The 19,495-nt window shown below is 36.7% G+C and overlaps 1 protein-coding gene and 1 long non-coding RNA gene across 9 annotated transcripts in view; one reads left to right on the top strand and one right to left on the bottom strand.

The window, feature by feature from the left end:
- LOC308194748 overlaps positions 1–19,495 on the top strand; it is a 310,853-nt gene that overhangs the window by 19,155 nt on the left and 272,203 nt on the right. For 4 of the 5 annotated variants that reach the window (XR_013950824.1, XR_013950825.1, XR_013950826.1 and 1 more), the window contains 3 exons: positions 6,133–6,197; positions 11,780–11,871; positions 13,799–14,538. This is a non-coding gene — a long non-coding RNA (uncharacterized lncRNA). The remainder of the gene's footprint in view (positions 1–6,132; positions 6,198–11,779; positions 11,872–13,798; positions 14,539–19,495) is intronic. The other variant, XR_013950827.1, reaches the window with a different exon arrangement.
- The window catches only part of MGAT4D (MGAT4 family member D), a 58,587-nt gene that overhangs the window by 15,289 nt on the left and 23,803 nt on the right, over positions 1–19,495 (bottom strand). For 2 of the 4 annotated variants that reach the window (XM_080591000.1, XM_080590998.1), the window contains 6 exons: positions 11,678–11,839; positions 8,103–8,237; positions 6,023–6,156; positions 3,810–3,856; positions 1,664–1,777; positions 40–115 (listed from right to left, as the gene is read on the bottom strand). In XM_080591000.1, the coding sequence (XP_080447126.1) occupies positions 40–115; positions 1,664–1,777; positions 3,810–3,856; positions 6,023–6,156; positions 8,103–8,237; positions 11,678–11,825 (654 nt within the window). In that variant the 5' untranslated portion in view covers positions 11,826–11,839. Of the gene's footprint in view, positions 1–39; positions 116–1,663; positions 1,778–3,809; positions 3,857–6,022; positions 6,157–8,102; positions 8,238–11,677; positions 11,840–16,675; positions 16,892–19,495 lie in introns of all 4 variants that reach the window. The other 2 variants (XM_080590999.1, XM_080591001.1) reach the window with 2 other exon arrangements.

Below are 19,495 nucleotides of genomic sequence, written 5' to 3'. Positions count from 1 at the left end.
CAGATGTATTGCAGCAACTTAATGATAATGTGAACATACCTGTAAATAAAATGTTCCCTTAGGTTGGGCATATAGCATTAAAAAGCTATAATCCAAATTCTGTTTCGTTCTCCACCTAAATACAAGCGGCAAATTCTGAAAATCTTCTTGGGTGGATTCCAAGAGTTATTTGTATAATAAAAGCATTAGAACAGTAAAATCATAAAGTTGAGTATTCTAACTCCTTGTTAAGAGAAGAAATCAAGAGGTACTCAAGAGGTATTTTTGATGTAAAATTTCCTCCATAATCAGTGTAAACATTAGTAAATAATTTGACTTTCCCATAAAAGTTAATGTTAACTAAGCAAGACGTTCCAATCTGTATCAACTCAGCCTGAAACGAAATGTTTAACAAGTATATTCATGTCAAATTATTAAAAGGGTCTACTCATTACATTACGAACAGTAGAGACCAAAACACAATGATTATTTAAAGGTGATTCACAACATTAAAACCAAATGCTTTTACCGATCAACAACACAGAAACTAGTTGATAGACTTCATTTTCTCATTTAAATGTAAGCATAGATTTTTCTCTATGAAGTACAATATCTCATTTTACCAAAGGATGAAGGTGACCTTTAATACTCAATGCTAAGACTTGAGCTAGAGAGTTATTTATCAGTATATAAAACAATTAACGTAAGATTGTATTCATAGTATCTGATTCAAATCAAATCATACCTTAAGTATACAGTATGTATGCATGTTTATGCTCTGGAAGATACAAGGTTGATCTATAAATTATACATGCATAAATACACTTTCTGATTTCACTCAACCTAAGCTCTAAGTACTTCAGCTCTCTTGATGGCACTGTTTGTGTAGCTCCCAGACACTTTTTTTTCCCTGATAAATTACAGTTATTGTTGGTCAAAATGTTTTTTTTCTCCAATAAATTTATTTTCCTCCAAATAAATTTATTTTCCTCCAATAATCAATTTTGTTAAGGTATAACCTCTGTCTTTGTGAATTTGAATGAAATCACCACAAGTTAGGATATACCATTTACAGCACTATGACATGTCCATAATCACCACAAGTTAGGTCATTAAACCCACATTAGTTGACTAGTTAGTTAAGGAGGCAAATAGGGCTTCCTTTGTGTGTTCTCAAATCTTCTCCCTTATCTGTTAGATAAAACATTTTCCTATTTTTCCTTTCTCACCAGATCATGTTAGGCATTGGAACAGGCTGCCCAGGGAAGTGGTTGAGTCACCATCCCTGGAGGTCTTTAAAAGACGTTTAGATGTAGAGCTTAGTGATATGGTTTAGTGGAGGACTTGTTAGTGGTAGGTCAGAGGCTGAACTAGATGATCTTGGAGGTCTCTTCCAACCTAGATGATTCAGTGATTCTGTGATCTAGTCTATCACCTCTACGCATTATCCATCTGGTTTAAAACCTGTGAGATGCCCAGAGACAACTTGAAGCTGATGTGCAGCATATCTTTTCTCAAGAACTCCTTGCATAATAGTTATAAATAAAAAAGTAAGAGTACACTTGAAGTCCATTAGCTCTGAAATGCAAAAACCATTATCACCTCAAACAACGTTGACTTCCACAGAATTTTCCATTTTTATACTCTTAGAAAAGAGTTCTTAGGTTTTATGCAGCTATCTTACCTTACTCTGTCCTCTGAATCTCCTAATGTTTTCCTCAGATTGGAAAGATCTGGATAATAAGAAGCAGGAGGAGAAACAATCTCTAGGACTCCAGACTGGATTTCTTTGGGGAAACTGTGAAGAAAAGTTTAGTGAGACCCTATTCCTCAAAAAGATGTTTGACTGCAACCACAGACAGCAGCTCCCCAAAATTAGGTCTGCTCCTCCAGAAGTAGAATTTGCTACTAGAAAAGAACGTTTTCACAAGTATTGCCAATTAGGGACATTTGGAACCAAGAAGAGATCTTTGACAAGCATCAGAACAGGCAAGACAGTAACTCATACAAGTCACAGAAACACTAGAGAAGTGAATAAGAAACCCTGCCAAAATACAGCAGTAATTCATGAAAGCAAATCCACTACCTAGAATTATACACAACTGTGTGAGAGCCACCATATTCCTTCCTCTTGCTCTAATTCTACCTTCCAGCCAAAATGATGCTGTCTTGGAATGAGGGGGATTGGTATAGGGAGTCTGGGTCTCAGCTCCAAATGGTACATTTTCTATTTTATAAGTAATTGAAAAAAACATGTAATTTAGGGAGCCAGACCTGGAAATCAAGTATACCTTTCCTCTGTAATATGCTAAAAACCAAATACTCTTTAGTTTTTAATTGTTATAGGATCACTGAAATAAGGAGTTCTCAGAACTGAGTTCCCCATTTTCTGTAATTAATTTTAAAAGGCTAACATTAAAAAAATAAGTGCATCACAGTACAAGCATGTTTATGAAAAGCAATCTCAATCTTACCATATAACACTGACAAAGCATCTACTTTGCAAAAACATTTTTAATAACCATAAGGACAGCATAAAAATGATGCAAGTGCTGAAGTTGCTGTACGTATTTTATCTTGTGGTCCTAAACAGTACTGAGGACGACTGCATCTTGATCTTGTCCAAATTGCAGTACTCCTAGCTGAGCTAAATCCTCCGGAGGGAGGAAGCTAATGATACTACTTAGCCAGTAGGCTCAGCCTGGGGAGAAAACTACATGGTCAATACAGTCTGGGAAACCCAGGTTGAGCAGGAGAAGCAAAGCCCCAAAAGTGAAGGAAAAGGGCAACCTCTCTGGGGAGCTTGTTCAACTGTTTGTTTTCTTGTTAGTATTCTACGAAGGCATTGATAGATTGAGAGCTCTGTTGCAGTCATTTTAAAGGACAGAGGGGAAAAGGCTGTTTAACTTCAAATGCTGGCCAACTTGGGGCTCTGTCAGAGTAACTAACTCACAAAGAAGCTTGTGCACCACAGAAACTAGCAACACGAGTGCTGTAACACAATGCAGATATCATCTTGCTTTCCATCACTCAATTGCGCTTCAGGGCCTTAGCCTTATCTGTTTTGTGACTCTTAGCTACATACACTATACCATTTCTTAGAAAGCAGCTGTCATAAGACCAAATGAATCTACCAACAAACGTATTCTTTTACCTCAGCACTTTAATTTAGAAGTGTTCTTCTCAAGGTACTTTAAGGGTTTTCACATGCACATCATGTTGTAAATATCTATGTGAAAGAACGGTAAGAGCACGCAAAACTGCATTGGGATCCAAACCTTCATTTGATAACTCTGACATTAATTTTGCATGGCAAAGAATATCCATCTCGTGTTACCCATCGTTTAATAGTGTTTCACATCATAATATAATCTGATTACTGCCCAAAGTCTGCTGTCTTCATGAAAAAGAGGCAGACAAGGAAAAAAACCACACAGAAAACATGATAAACATCAGAATACATTGTAGGGCTGTGAAGTCAGGGGAGACCTAATACATGCATGTAGCCCCACGTGCTTTACCTTGCATCACTAATTTCACAGAGAAAAGATTTAGGTTCAAGTAAATATTTATCAGATGCTTAAGCTGAAACCTCATCTGATTAGCTAAAGCATATATACGAAAAGAAAAAGGAAAATAAACTGGTAAATATAGTTGAGTTCTGAATCCTTGTGTTCACCCATACTAAGAGAGCACCTCTGCCTCATTTCTTAGCAGTTCCATTTCAGTATGGTGGAGTTGTAATTTACTGCTGAAATTACTCTAATTCTTTCTGTAAAAGCTCAAAATGTGTTTATTAGCTGTTGAAAGTTACACTGTATACGACTTACCTGCTTTTAACACTTTCTGCAACACTGTTAACATATTCTTCATTGACCTAAAGAAAAGAAGCCAGTTTTCATTTCAAGTCACCCGTACCTGTATTAAGCATTAAGCAACATTTTGTAGGAAATGTTTACATGCAAATACTTCATTTTTATATTCTAATTCATTTCATTCCAGGCAAGAGCAATATGTTACAGTAGCATTTCTATTACAGGACAGTATGACATTTTCCTTTTTCATTACTTCTGCAGGTGGCCAAGCCATTTTCTGCATAAACTGTTCTACAGTTTTCACTTATGCCAGAAAAGCACAGTTATATAATTGTAACTAAAATGAACTGTTTTGGGTTAATCATCCAAAAAGTCACAAAAGAGGCCTGTGACTGTTGAGAAAAGTCACCTAAGCAAAATTTTCTAAAGCTAACAATACCTAAAATGTTTACAGAGAGTTTCTTCCTAAGGTAACAAACGTAGGACTCCTTGTCTGGAAATTTTGAGGACATACTTATTCATTGCTGCTGTTTCATAAATTTCATGGTTTTAGTGTGGAAAACGCTTCTGTTAACTACATTAAGCAGTTGTGAGTTTAATGGATGTGATTTCCAAAGCAATATAATACCTGTCTTGGAAGTTAAGGTTTATTTATTTATTTTTTAATACACAAGTAATCATTACCAACTATACAATAAAATTGTAATGTAATATATATAAATAAATAAATAAAAGTGATGTGACACGTAAAGAACTGTGACAAGAAAAAATAGCAGCAACTTTGTTAATCACTTCCAGCAAATAAATTACTCTAACTTAACTCACGATGTAAACAATTACCGTGATCTTCTAAAGCTTTGTGGGAAAAAGAAAGGTGTGCCATCATGACCAGTGAACATGCCTGCACTTTTCCCATAACTACATGTTCTTATCACTTCTCATAACAGCACACTCAACCTGTTCTAATTTTACTGCATGGCTGAAAAAGGAAAGCTGCATGAATGTGACTTTGAGGATGATAGAAAGGGCAGAGACCGATTCTTAAAGCAGCATTTTAATCCTGAATTGGCTGAATTGGACTGCTAACAAAACTTAGGCTACTGTTTGTTAAAAGTGCACTTTAGAACTGTCCACAGTGGGAAACTGTACGATTTCAGAAGTTAACCCCCAGAAATTCAAAGAACTCTCTAAAGGACTGTAATAGAAGGTTTATCCAAATGGCAGCTAGGCAAAGCTCACAGTGCCAGGACTCTTCACCAGGAAATAAACACTGATAACGTAAGTTCAGCTCCTGAAAATTATACTTAGGAGGAAGCAGAGTTAGTAAAATCAGACCTAATTATCATGTTATCCAAACAGAAGTGTGAAAGTCATGACCCAATTTAATAAAGTGAACTATGTTCCATTTGATAGTATTAGAGTTGCAAAAGCTGTTTTAAGCAGTGATTCAACTAAAAAAGCAAGATTTAACTCCTAATAAATATCTTCATATTTTCTCTAAGAATATGTTCATTAAGAATACATTCAATTCATTGGTGAAATTTAATGTTGTTTATGGAAGCACAAGGAAATATGAAGAATAAACATGAGTTTTGAATAATTGCACAGTCTTTCACCTGCAAGTAAGTATCAACAGCTAATTCTCTTCTGTAGCTTTTTCCAGTGTGCTCAAGACATTTTGGAATGAGGAAAATTTAATTTACCCCTAATATTCTACCTTGAGAAATGTTTACTTTTCCAAACGTGGAATATTCATATTTCTGAATGATTTAAAGCAATTTTCTTTTTCACAAGAGAGTCTCCAATACGTCAAGGTACTTTGCAAGATATATGATGTCAAAACAGCAGATTAACAATCCGTATTTTTGTTAGACAGAATAAGTTTACTTTTTTCAGGTTCTGTGGAACTTTTCTGTGAAGGACTTTTCATTCTTTCAGTAAAGCACAACTTTCAGAGATAGTAAGTTCATATGATTTTATATCAAAATCTGACTGCAACAACTGTGTTTATACATGTAATATGACTTTTTCCCCCCCCTTAAGCCATCTGAGCTGCAGAGTTTTCTCCACATACGAAGACAAAGACACTAAGTGGTGTCTCCTCCAGAACTGAAGAAACCCCTCCCAAAGGCCTGGTATTTTGCAGCATCTCCTACGCTATTATACTAAGACATGAATTTCCATGTTGTATTTCTATTAGTATACTGTACCTTTCCACACAAACTTACCTCTGCTATAAAGATGATTATTACACAGTCATTCTTTTGCTCTTCAGAAAGTTCATAGAACAGGGAATGCAGTGTGGTCATCAGGTAACTTTGTTTTTCCCTTTTCACAGTAGGAATACCCATCACCAATGAGACTGCAAAGAAAGAAATGAAGAGCCACATTGTCTTAAGTCAGGTAAAGGGAAACTTTAATTCCATTTTAATTTTGATTTGACATGACCATGGTCCCATCTGAATGGGACTATCACGTTAGAAGATAATTACTACCATGAACGATCATTAATTAGTTTACTTGGTAACAGTTAATATTCCTATTAGATCATAGAAAAATTAGTCAGCATATTCCTATATTCTGACTATGACTGCATTTGACTTACTACCTGGAAGAAGAGAGACGTTCAGGCAAGTTTAGGTTACAGATACCAGTGTCTTTCTTACAAGCACCAGTCTACACTAGGTAGATTGTAAATATCTGGGAACTCAGACATACTACTACTTCTGGTAAACACATGTATCTGCTACTGAGTTTCTAAAGTGGGTATTGCAAAACAAATACTAGTTCTTGGTATGGAGCTGGAGATCTGAGTATTAAGAGTTAAAACAACACTGAAGTGAGGAAGTTCTCACAGGACGTGAGTGCAGAGTATCTCAGAAAGGAATCCAATTCAAAAATCCTTCTGAGTAGTTAAACTGATAGGAACCAATGGCTTTAACACGGTCAATAAGAACAAAGGCATGTGTGCATAATCACTATTAAGAAGAAAGGAACTTAAATTGACTCTGGCGAAGACAGTGCTACTGTTGACATCATTAGCTGGTAAGCAGGACCACTCTTTTTTCATTGGTGAGGACATTACTGAAGTCAGTGACCTCATATGGCTCAATAAACCTATGCAATACTTACTCCTTACAGGATATTCCCATTCACAACAACCTTAGGAGTCTGGTAAGGAAGCAAAAGGTTTTGAAGAATAGGTGCAGTTAGTGACTTGCTCCAGACTTTATCATCAGTGCCAGCGTCAACTCGAAAATACAGAAGTTCCAATGTTCTTTTCCAGCACATAACTTGCTAAACCACTGGGGGTTTTCTTTGTTCTTACATGGTGAAGGTCAACCTGTACTTTTTAAAGTGTGGTCTTGCTATTGTGATTTCCATTTACCAATACATTACAAATTAAACATGGAGTGTTCTTTCAGTACTTATTACTTTTCTTCCAACTTTTTTTTTTTTTTGCTTGCTTATGTGCACATCTGGTTTGCTGAAGGTTGTTTGCAAATCATTTTGCTGACTACCTGGGGTCTTTTGCAGACTCACACTAATCTAAGAGCACTCCATTGAGAACCACTGCACTAGATCACATTGCTCTAGCTACATCTACTAATGAGAAGGCTGTAGAAAGCTATTCATTGTCACAGGCACTGCCAAGATATTTTTAATCAAATCAAAAGTGCTGCCCATGTTTCTTTACATAAAATCACCCCCAGAGAAAAATTAAAATTTCAACAAATTACAAAACCCAGCAAATGCTTGCTTAGTGCTTTTGACTGTTCTTTTTACCTATGGTTGGGAGAAGATGCAGCTTAATCATTTGTATTGTAGTTCACTGGAATTCATTATTATTTGTGCAGGTGTCAGCTCATTTCTCATATGGTGAAAGAGTTACACTGAAGATTTATAAATATATTTCAAATGATCACATCACCTCTCAGTTTTTTTCAGCTTTAGCAAGCTGAATGCATTATAAATTGTCCATGGCTTCCTTACTTATACTAGTTTTGTGAGAAAAAATTGCCAACCAATGCTTCTTCGCCATGTAAATAGACGACTGAATATTGAAGGAATGTTGCTTTTCAATTGTGACTGTTCTTGTTGATATTTAAAAAGGTTTATCAGAACACTCAGGGGTAGGGACCTAAATTGGGATGGGAGTGGTGGACGGCTTTTGCTATCTCCATTAACATTTATTCAATTTGGCAACATTATAAAAAATAGGGAGAAAAAACCCTCCCAACTTTGAACATGCTAGAGCTTAATACAAAACAAAAATATGTATAAAATATAAATTTAACTATTTCCTACCTCCAGTTCTCTGTTGCCCAACAATAACATTTGGAAAAATGGCATCTTCATATTCTCGAAGATGAGGTAGGTAGTAGTACATGTTTGTAAGGTGCAGGGGGAGTTTCCTGGTGAGGTTTAATACTTTCTCATCATCTTAAAGAAACAACAAATCCACACATAAACATAAAATAAAAAGCTGTTAGCTATTATTTTACCTATTTTAACTAGCTATTACTATAGCTGTTTTGCTCAATTCAACATTAGCAGATTACCACAGACAAAGTTAGTCAATCAGAACCATTCATCAAAAATGATTAAATGCCACGTAGTTCATAACGATTAATAATTACCCTGCCTGGTGGTCAAGTCCTGTTTCAGTCTAATGCCACTTTCCCAGTTTCTCCAGTCTATCTCAGAAACGGGCCTGACAAGATCTCACAGGTGAGTTTATGGTAATGCTGGAGCACAGACATGCTGCGGTCAGCCTGAGCCCCTCCTGTGGAACATAAGCTGATAATGGCACAGTACAAAGAACCCCCCATGCAGGAGATCATGCAAAGCTTCATGCCTGAATGTCCTGGGAGCTCCGCCTGCATTTCTCTGTGCCTAAACAGTTGTAGAACTGGGCCATCTTAAAATAAAATGAACAGTTATTTTAAAAGCAGTGGGGAAATTTAAAAATATCAAATTTTTGCTCTTTTTACAAGTTGCTTACCAAAGTTTTAAACAAATATAGATTCTAATTAATAACTTTCTTAATTGCTTAAGAAAGTTAAGTGTTTTCCCCAGAATTTAATGCACAGTGGTTTTCAGGGCTCAATCAGAAGTTCCCAGATTATAAAAGGTCCTATGGTATAAAAGAGAAAACAAGATCCAGGCCTTTAAAAAAATATGCGGGAAACAAAAGACTGTTGTGGCATGGAGAAAAATAAGGAATATTTATTTTGCTTTACTAAAGTAAAACAAAGATGAAAATAATTATAATATTTATTCGTGTTGAAATAACTGAAGTGTAACCTCATAAAAATAATATATATATATTTTTAAAAAGCCATATGAAAACCAGACACCGTTCATTTACTAGTTTCTCTTCCTTGATATACACATTCCCAAATGCTCCAGTAGTAGTGAAAATTCTTTAAAATAAATTTACTGAAAACTTGAACAACATGATTCTTAAATCAATAAAAATTCAATTATAGAGTTATATATTCAATTACATATTCAATTTAAAAAAAGCAAAAAACATAATGTAAGATACCCATGGGAACAGAAAAGATATGCACAAGGCAATTAAATATATATATATATATATATACATATATATTTGAATGGATTAAAATGAAGACAACATTTCATTGTAGGAAGAATAGAAAATGGCCTTTCTAATCTTTAAGAAAACTTCCTGGAAACAGAACCGAAGGTCACTCCAGGCTTTATTCTACCAGTTGCCTCAAGGCTGAAATCTTTCTTTCATGACATATGGCTCCCAAACTAGAATTCTGGCTGTCATTCTCTGCTACTGACTTTACCTATATCCTACTAGCTACCTACAATGTGCATAAAAATACAGAAAAACTGAAAGAAAATACAGCTCCTGTGAATTTATCTAGGGAGTCATTCCTACTTCAGTGGCTGCCTCCTCCAGATATTTTATCAGTTGTGCAAAGAGGCTGGTGCACTACATGGTATCAGAACACCACCTCAACTAGTTTCAGCCAACAAAATCATGTTAACAGCCTTTCAGGGTGCTTTGGCATTAAATGTACTGGAATTTTGCTGCACAGAGGCATTTTTTTTCCCTGTTTAAACACCTTTGCAACTTTCTAGGGACTTTCCATTTGTATTAGTAAGTAGTATCTATCAAGGGCTGGGCTTTATTATGGAGGACTTCGGCTTTATCGTGTACAATAACAATAAAAGTATAAAAAATAAATTTAGTAAAAAGAAGAAACATTCAGCAATTTTAACAAATTTCTGCTTTGAACCCTATGAAGCGACAACTTAAACACTTCCTCATATTCAGCTGTTTTCAGTAAGGGTAAAGAGCAGAGAGGAGAGACTTGCATTCTCCTCTGCTGCTATTGTGTGCATTAGGCAATAACTCTTTGTCCACAGCATGCGACACTACTGGTGGCTGACAATGCAGTCTCCAGCCTAACACTTAGAAGGCCTACCCTACAGTTAAACATTTGCTTGTATGTATCTGAACAGTCCCACTGAATATTGAGTAAACAAACAAAAAGAGGCAGGGAAGAACAGGATTTAAAAAAAAAAAAAAAAGCTAACTACCCCAAACAGGAATGCACCTTGTTCTTTTTTCCCCCCTCTAACAGCCCTGGTTAATTCTCTATTCTAATCAGATACCAGCCTGCTGTACTGAATGCAAACAAGGTTTTTAAAGTAGCAGTTTTCAGTAGCATCCAGACTCTTTTTTAAGTCTGTGTGTGCTGTGGAATGCTTCCAGGTCAGAGACACCCCCTTCTGGGTTTCCTTCTCTCCCCAGGGAAATAGGTCTTGCAGTCTGAACAGGGAGGAAGGCAGATCCTGCACTACTACATCATTTCTTTTAGGGAACAGAACTGAATTGTCTAATCTGTTGTATGCAACTACCAGGGTGCAGATAGACAAAAATGCACAGTAGCCTGTAAGGCAAAGATATGTTTTTTAAATAAATGTGAACTTTAAATTAAACAATGGGAAGAAGCCAGATCACTACAGTAAATTTGATTGCATTTTGGTGTTCCTCTTACGAAAAAAAGAAAAAGCACAGAAACTCCCCTTCAAAGTTTTGTGTTTCTTCTCTTAAACAGGTTTCATTTATAAGCAGTAGCCTTCCTTATTCACTTAAAAAAAAAAAAAGGAAAGGAAAAAAAAGTCATGCATTTACATTTTCCTTCATATAGTTAACAAACTACTTGCAAGATAAACATAATTTCTAGAAGGAAGATTCCTAGGCTATACCTAGCCAGCAGGACCTCACAGGACTTCTCAGCCCCTGGGTTCAGGCAAGCACCCAGCTGCATGCAGCCTGCCAGCCGGGATGAGACTGTACATCCTTCATGCACACCGCTGTGCCTTGGGTTTACCAGAAGTAAACCCAGCACAAGAGAGGATGGCAAAGTACTCATGGCAAAAACATCCCTCACCTGAAGAGGAAGGGACCAGGATTGTGCAACACAGGAGGAGGTGTATCTGCCTTCCAGATTAGGTCCTAGTATTATCGGCGTGTAGTGGCATAGTAAAAGCTAGAAAAAATAGCTTATTCAGTACTCTGTAGTTGGCAGCAACAGAGTTCAAACACTGTAAAAAGCTGGATTAACAATATTACAGGTTTGATTTGTGCTTGCCCCTATGACATCACTGCAGTCAGTTCCTTTTATTTTTTCCCCCTTATTTTTAAATTATCAACTGATACTATTTAAAGATGGGTTACAGGTTCCTTTACCACCTTTTTGGTTTCATTCCATAGAAACTTTTACCTAATGTTGGTATCTGCAAAACAATGCTTTTTCTCCCCACACCAATGATGAAGAAACGCGAGCACACAAAACTTCAAATTTTTGACACAGTAGATTTTCATGCATACAAACCTGTATGATTTGTTGTGAAGTTCATTCTTTTTGCAACTATGCGTTTAATTTCATCTAGGGCACTGCTCAGTTCACGGGATCTTTTTTTATTTTCTTTTTCAGCATACAGTAGTCTTTGACGGAGTTCCAGAAACTGGCTTTGATACATGGCTAGGTCATTGTCTGCAATGAGAACATAACTTCTTTTCAGAGAGGTGAGCATATAATATATATGATGGTATAAAGCAAAAGTTGAAGAATAGGAGACAGTCCAAAAGAACACATGACCAAGACTGTATGAGACCACTCAAAGTTTACTCACAGAATGAAGAAGCCTGGAAGAGCATTCAAAGTTGGGAGTTTAGGCACCACTGCTGGGTAAAGGCTTGGAATTGAAGTCAAGAACTAGAGTATGACATTAGTAATAAGGAAAAATAATAAATGCAAGACTATGAGTTTCAAGGAAAGGCACTATCCAGTAAACCCAACATTTTTTGGTAAGCGTCTAATGCAGATGACCCCTTGTCACACTTAAGAGTGTAATTATGTAGTGTCTTATTTTGTATAAAACACTAGTAAGATTGAAAAAATATATTAAGGTATTCAGTCTTCACTTATGATTTTAAAAGTGTCTGGAGTATACAAACTATTAGTAGAGATGGTTATATGAACTCCTGAATATATTTAATTCTCTAGGTAACAACTGAAGTTGTGCTCTGGATTGAAAGATGTCTTCATAATTTATAGCCCACCTCTAACTAAATACCTCCAAATCATACTGATATTAGAAACCCTTTACTCTCTGTAACAGTTATCAGATGCCTCTGGTGTTCTCCGTAATATTCTCAGATGATGTCAAGGTTATGTTTAGGTAAGATCCACTTTCATAAGAAGCAAGTACTGTTATTTCATACACAGGACTTCTCAGTTGTCACAGATGACATACAAAACTCATAACCCTCAATAACCCTTTACTGCCTCATTGCCATGTAAACAAAGATTGTAAGACTTGTTAAAATTAATGTAAGGAAACATTTCAATAAAGCCACTCACTTAGAAATAGAAAGCGAAGAAAGTATAGGGCATGGTTAACATCGGGAAAGGAAGAAAACAGTTACTGTCTTTAGCAAATGACGAAAATAAAATAGATATTGCTGTCATACAATTGGCAGGCTAGGTAAACCAAATTGGGGTTAGTGTAGGTCCACCTGGAAAAAACATGCTTGTGTACTCAGCTGAGGAACTGAACCCCATAAAAAACAGTATCAAAAGAATAGGTGAAATTTCAGAACGTTGCTGTTCAAAGCTATGTTATTTCTGCAGGGATGCTCGCATGCAAATCAAACGTCACGGTAATAACCAAAAAGTTTTTCTTTTTTTTTTTTTTTTTTTTTTTTTTTTTACTGTTTGACAATATAATGACATGCAACTTAATATGAAGAGATTGTTCCTGCTGCCAGAAACAACTTCCCAAGGTCAACTATTTAAAAATAATTTTTTCTACCGATACGCACCAGAAAAAGCACTGAAATTTCAGACAAATTAAGGATTTTGTGAGAGTTTTAATAGGGGAAAAAAAAAAAAGAGCTTCGAACAAAACAGTGAAGAATAGGACCTCTACTTCACTCTACAATGTTTTATAATTAATGCTGTTTTTTTTTTGTTGGTGGTTTTAAGTTAAATGTTTTTATACAGACACTTCCATTCTATTCATGGACTGTGCTGAGTCTGAACCTTGGCAGGAGTGTCTTTCTAGGACCCACTCTTGTCTCCAAGCAAAGTGAGTTCCCAGGGAGTCTAGCCTGCTGAAGGGACTAAGAGCAAAATGTGCACGTAATACAAATTGGTGAGTGTTTGCAGAGGCCGTTCAAACAGAAATTATTTTGACTTTTGGCTAAACAGTAATTCCATTTGCAGTAAACTCAATTAATTTAATAAATAAATGTGTGATTAGAAGACAAAATCTGAAAAGATATAGGAAGAAAGCAGTTAGGGAAAGTATTTTAATAGTAAACTTGATCTGCATTATTGTTATTATTTTTGTTAGTGGTCTCAGTGAAAAAGTCAACATTAATATAAGTATGTAAATTAAAGACACAGTAACTACTGTGATTTTTCTTTAAATTCCTATTGTCTTTATAGGAGTTACTTAAGTGCCAAGAAAAAGTGGAAGTTTAACCTGCAGTAAAAGTTCTACGTGTTCCTTCTGGAAAGATGCAAGCAACCAGGAAAGAGCCCACAATCTTAGGATAAATACATGTTATCACAAGATGCGGCTTACTACTTTTGACAAAGGGAATTGATCATCTTGCAATGGAGGTGTTTCACAATTAAACGCTGGAAACCGTTATTCTATTGGTATTTCTAGAGATGTAATAATGTAAACGAAATTTCCCCTTGGTACAACTATATTAGAAGAGGAACGGTATGGAAACTACAAATGAATAAAAAATGTTATAGTCCTGCTCTCTCTTTACAATTCTCCCAGCTGTCTAGTGTCAGGGTGACTCAAAATTAGCAACGTCACTTCCGAGCTGTTATTTTGGCAAGCACCAAGTAACTGCATTTTCATTTGCTTACTTACAGGTGAGACTGCCAAAATATCCTAGATGCCTCCAGCAAAGGAAAGGTCAAGACTCAGCTATAACTGAGCGCAGCCAAAGAAATTGGCATTTGTAATTGGCCTTACCTATTTCTTCAGGCCAGAAGAGGGAAAGCACATTTATGAGTTTTTCAGAACTGAAACCTCTCTTAAGTTTAGCAATTACTAAGAGTCTCCCCCTACTTATGCAATTTGGAAAGCTGGGGAAGCATGGGTTTGACAAACAGAATGTAGTATTCACTCCCCCTTGGTGAGAATAAGTTTACTATAAACATATATAGTTCTGTACTTTGAAATAGAACAGGAAGTATGGTGTCATTAGAGTATATATAAATGAGCAATGTTACCTACTAGTAAACCTTTGGCAAAAAATAAAATGTATGTTTGGATCGCAGTACTGAACTTCTTGTATTTTGCTTTGTAAGAAGAAACTGTCATAATCAGTATTTATTACTGACATAATTTTAGCAAACTAAGAAGATAAAATTAGAAGCATTTACAAAGCTCAATACCCTAAATATTTAAATGGTCATTAAGCTTGCATAGATTTTAGTATGTGTGTGGAAAGTGTTGCCCCTTAAGTTTCTACAGATGTACACAGAAACAAAACAATGTCTCCCATTAGCTTGCTTGGAAAGAACCAGACAGAGCATTTCCACAAATATAACTCTAGCAAAGCAGGGAGAGCCAGGAGGAAGGAGCCTCAGATGTATCACAAAGCACTCTGTCTATCCTCAGTGATAGCCTTACTTAGTAGCACCTCTTGGAAGGCTTCTATCTGCAACCAGGACTGTCAGGAGAAAAAGAGACAGACCTGTGGAAAAACCACAAAAAATAACTGAAGGTAAAGTCTTTATTTCCCCTTGGAGAGCTGAGGATTAATCACTGCGATGGGCTAAGGAAATCCTACCAGGAAATTTCAATGGGGTTATACTAGCTAAAAGCCAGGGGGAAAAAGCAACCAGAATCAGAGGCAGCATTCAAAGCTTTTGCAGTGAATCTTCAGCTCTGCTACAGCATTTCTTCTGACCGTTTACCACATTGTCATATACATTTTTGGGTGCTGTAGTTCTAAAATGGTAATCCTTGAAGTGGTTTTAACTGCAGTCTTGTGTTATCTCCTCATATATACAGAAATATAACTTTCTGCACTGGAAACTGAAATTGTTTAGAAACAATACTAATCTCTAAAACAAATACTCATTCTGAAATTCAGGCAATTATTTCTCTCAGCTCCACACACACATACTTCCTATTACCACACTGCTTCCAGTTTTATTAACAATAGATTTCCAGGAATATGTAAGGACCTCTGGAACAATCATCAAAACCCCCTTCTAATATTCAAGGAGGAAAAAAAAAAAAAAAAGGAAAACTGGGGGTGACATAAAGGGTAGAAGAACTACTCCCCCATAGTCTAGCAGTAACCCTTGCTCCTATTTCTTGATTACAAGCTACATTCTCTACCATACCTATGGACACTTCCTTCTGGAAATTGAATTTTGGTTAACGCCCTCTTTAAAGAAAACTATATAAAGCAACTGCAGAGGATCTTGTCGTACACTGCACTTGGAACCACTGCTCACTGCTCGGGTTAATGAAGCATATTAAACCACTGAGGCATGCGTTGCGTTAATAACTGTGGTGGTTTATTGTCTTCCTGTAACCGATCTAAAATAGAATAGAATAACAAGACCTCTAAATCTCGTAAGACATATAACAAGCTGAGTGTTGTTCTTTCAGAATGAGGAGAAAAAATCCCCCAAACAATGCATCTGTCTTAGTTCCGAACAGCCAGTTCTTACACAAACACTTCGATTCAACAATGTGCTAAAGTCTAAGGGTATTTAAGCACCCTTCCAGGTAAGGACACCTCCCTGAATTTGTGTATGACAGTTAAATACCTTGTTTATAGCATTACAGCACAGGTACTTGTCTCTACCAGTAGGCTAGAGATAACCAAGAAAAACTACCATGAAGCCAGAAGCAGTGTCACCTGCACTAGGTACATTTATCCCTTAAGAATAGTCTGAGCCAAAACTGGGGTAGCCTCAATTGCTGAGCCTTAACTAGAGGACACAGCAGATCTTAATGTGTATCTTAAATCTTCAGGAGCCTCTGAAGTCAGTCAGTGTTCAGGTTGGTTTATTTTATGCAGTTGAAAAGTGAAGGTTAAATGAATGTAAGGAGTCTCTAATCGTTTCCACTCATGTTTTGTCCACCCCGATAGCAAGTGGGCTACAGAGGCTATTGCTACAGTGTACGGTAGGGTCCAGAAGTAGGAGAAGGAGAAAAATTAAGGCACATGTCTCAGCTGGCTGGTTGAAACCTTTGCCCCACTATGATGCAGCAGCGTCAAACATGCAAGCTTGGCAGGCCAAACTATGGGGCTTAACATGCAGTGAGGGGTCTCTCACCGTGTTTTTACAGCTCGCTCTACAGGCGTCTAGCTAGGCTGAGTAACCAGGCAGCAGTATGCTCTCCCAGTGAGTCTATTTGTCTTTGACAGTATCCACGTCAAGAGCTTCAGGAGAGCAGAGGCCAGCAGAGGAACATTTTATTAACACAGTGACATCCAATAAAGACCGTGCCAGCAGTTTTTGGTGGGAAGCTAGGGTTCCTCCATACAGCAACTAGGAAGAGAATCAGAATCATTTTCCAATATTAAAATGAACAAACAAGACAAAACAAACAGAAACTTCATAAAGTTAACAGCAGGTTAAAGTTAATCACTGAATTTTAAAGATACATGGAATTCCATGAAGAGTAATGAGTCATTACTGGTTTTAACACAGAATAAATTTTACTAACCCCATTTACATACTGTATCTAACTGAAAATAGAGATGGAAATAAACGTATTTTAGAGAAAATACAGCTAGAGTTCTGATAATATTTTCTAAAACACTGGCAAACAGTCCTTGTTTTATAGCTAAGTCTTTTCCTGTATTAGAACCTAGTGAACAGGGATTTTAAAACATTCAGTCAAAACATTTCTATGTAGAAAGCATTATTAAAATAAGTGGAGAAATGTATGAATTGAATAGATATACTTTGGTGTTTGCCCATAATTAGTATCCTTTGGTTTTATCATAGCAATGTTAGGGACACAATAAAGGTTCTTATTAGCAGTGGAAAATTCTGATTTGAATATGGTCTTTATCAGATAAATAAGAAGTACTCATTCACTTTGGACAATTAAATGGTTATTGCTTCGTTGTGGTTAGCATTTTATGTATTTTTACTGTTCTGCCTGATGTAGCAACAATTACACATTTATACACACATTTAATTAAATGCCTATCAACTAACTAAATTATTTCTGGATAAAACAGTGTTTCTCAAGACTGAGTGTACAATGTTAGGAAAGCACAAAGGTCATATGTTTACATTTGTTTAAGTAGAGGTTGTGATAATACACTGCGCAGCAAACAGAGAGTGGTCAGAAATTTTCCTTATTCCTTCCTCAACAAAAAACAACAGTAACTAGTTTCATTTTTTTACCTGAATCTTTTTAGAATTTATGACTCAATTCCTCTACTTCTGAAGACAAGGCAGCCACTATTCCACCTAAATTAACTGCAAAAAGCAGCAGTCTCTTAGTTCAGTAAATTACACATTTAGAAGCCAGTAAAGCCATACAGCTTTTGTTAGTCTTGGATACAAATTTTGGTATAAAAATTGGGATCAGTAAATACTCAGTCTCACGTTCCATCTGAAGCTGTTGTAGGTGTTTTGTTTTGTTTTGTTTTGTTTTTTTTTTAAAAAAAAAAAAGACTGAAATGGAGAACCACGTAAAGAAACCAAATAATGCCCACTGTGCATTTTGGTCACATCCCGGCTGCGTGCTGGGGCGATACCTGGCTGTGCATTAACTTCTGTATGCTTTCAGTTCCACTGGAAGGAAACGGATGCATGAAGGCAAGAGCGATGATGTAGACCATCATTCAAGCCCGTGGTCTGGACAACTGAGTGCCCAGGCTTGGCGGCTGGAAACTGCCTAACAGGCCTAGAGAAGACAGGATAATTCTTTTCTACTTGTTCATAAAACCGAATAAGCTGTATTGGCTGAAATGAGATTGGTGTAATTCAAGACTCCTTATCAGCCCGTCAATTTGCCACTACTTAATTGAAGCTGTAGGCCAGAGCGTGCCAGTTGGGTCTGGATAGGAAACCCGCAAAGAGCTCCGTCACAAATGACGATCACACAGGGAGCTCCACTTGGGTGCACAGCAGGGGCTGGCCAGCGGCAACAATGTGTCACACCACGTACAGAAGGTTATTGGAAATAAAAGGAAGAAACATGTAGCCTGCTGTTTGTACTGGCGTGTACATTGCATTATTTCAACTGCAAACACCTGACATTCATCAGAAACTTCTTTGTAACCCTTTGCACCCCTTCCTTCTGATATGTTAAGCTTTGTGAAATAATGAAACATTTATTATATTAAACAATTTGATAAACCTTAAGTATACTTCTGTGAGTGTGACTAAGCATGAACAGTTCCCTTTTTCCCCCCAGCCTTAAAGAGATAAATAGAGAAACACAGGTTTCACAATGTTTGTCTCAATACATACGTATTAAGATGCTTAGACATTTATATTAACATGCTTACATGCGACATCATATTTTAGCGTTGCTGTCTCCTAACTTCCAGACAAACCTTAATCTTAATTTACTTGGATTAAGCATCCCACAAATTTAGGTGAAGAGGGCATCAACACTGTATAAATCAATTCTAAGGGATCTAATCCTGTTACCTTTACAGGCAACATTAAGAAGCGCTGCCCCATGAGATGATTCTATTTACCTCACTGCTGTGATAAATAAATAAATAAATAAATAAATCACTTTTTTTCAGTCAAGTCACTGAAGTTGACCAGAGTAGGACTAGAGCGAATGGCCTCAAGTTGTGCCAGGGGAGGTTCAGGTTGGAAATTAGGAGACATTTCTTCTCAGAAAGAGCAGTCAGGCATTGGAACGGGTTGCCCAGAGAGGTGGTGGAGCCACCGTCCTTGAGGCTATTCAAGGAAAGGTTAGATGTGGTGCTTAGGGACATGGCTTAGTGGGTGACATTGGTGGTAGGGGGATGGTTGGACCAGATGATCTTGGAGGGCTTTTTCAACCTTAATGATTCTAAGTTACTTTTTTATCTGGGAATAGTCCTTCCAAAGAAGAAACTTCATGTAAATTCATAATGAGAATGCATTCTTGCCTTCTCCTTTACTGTTTTAAAA

Source organism: Anser brachyrhynchus (genome assembly GCF_964034855.1).
Source record: "Anser brachyrhynchus genome assembly, chromosome: 4".
Classification (NCBI taxonomy): domain Eukaryota; kingdom Metazoa; phylum Chordata; class Aves; order Anseriformes; family Anatidae; genus Anser; species Anser brachyrhynchus.
Note: the sequence above shows the minus strand (reverse complement) of the source record. Positions and strands in the feature narration are given on the sequence as shown.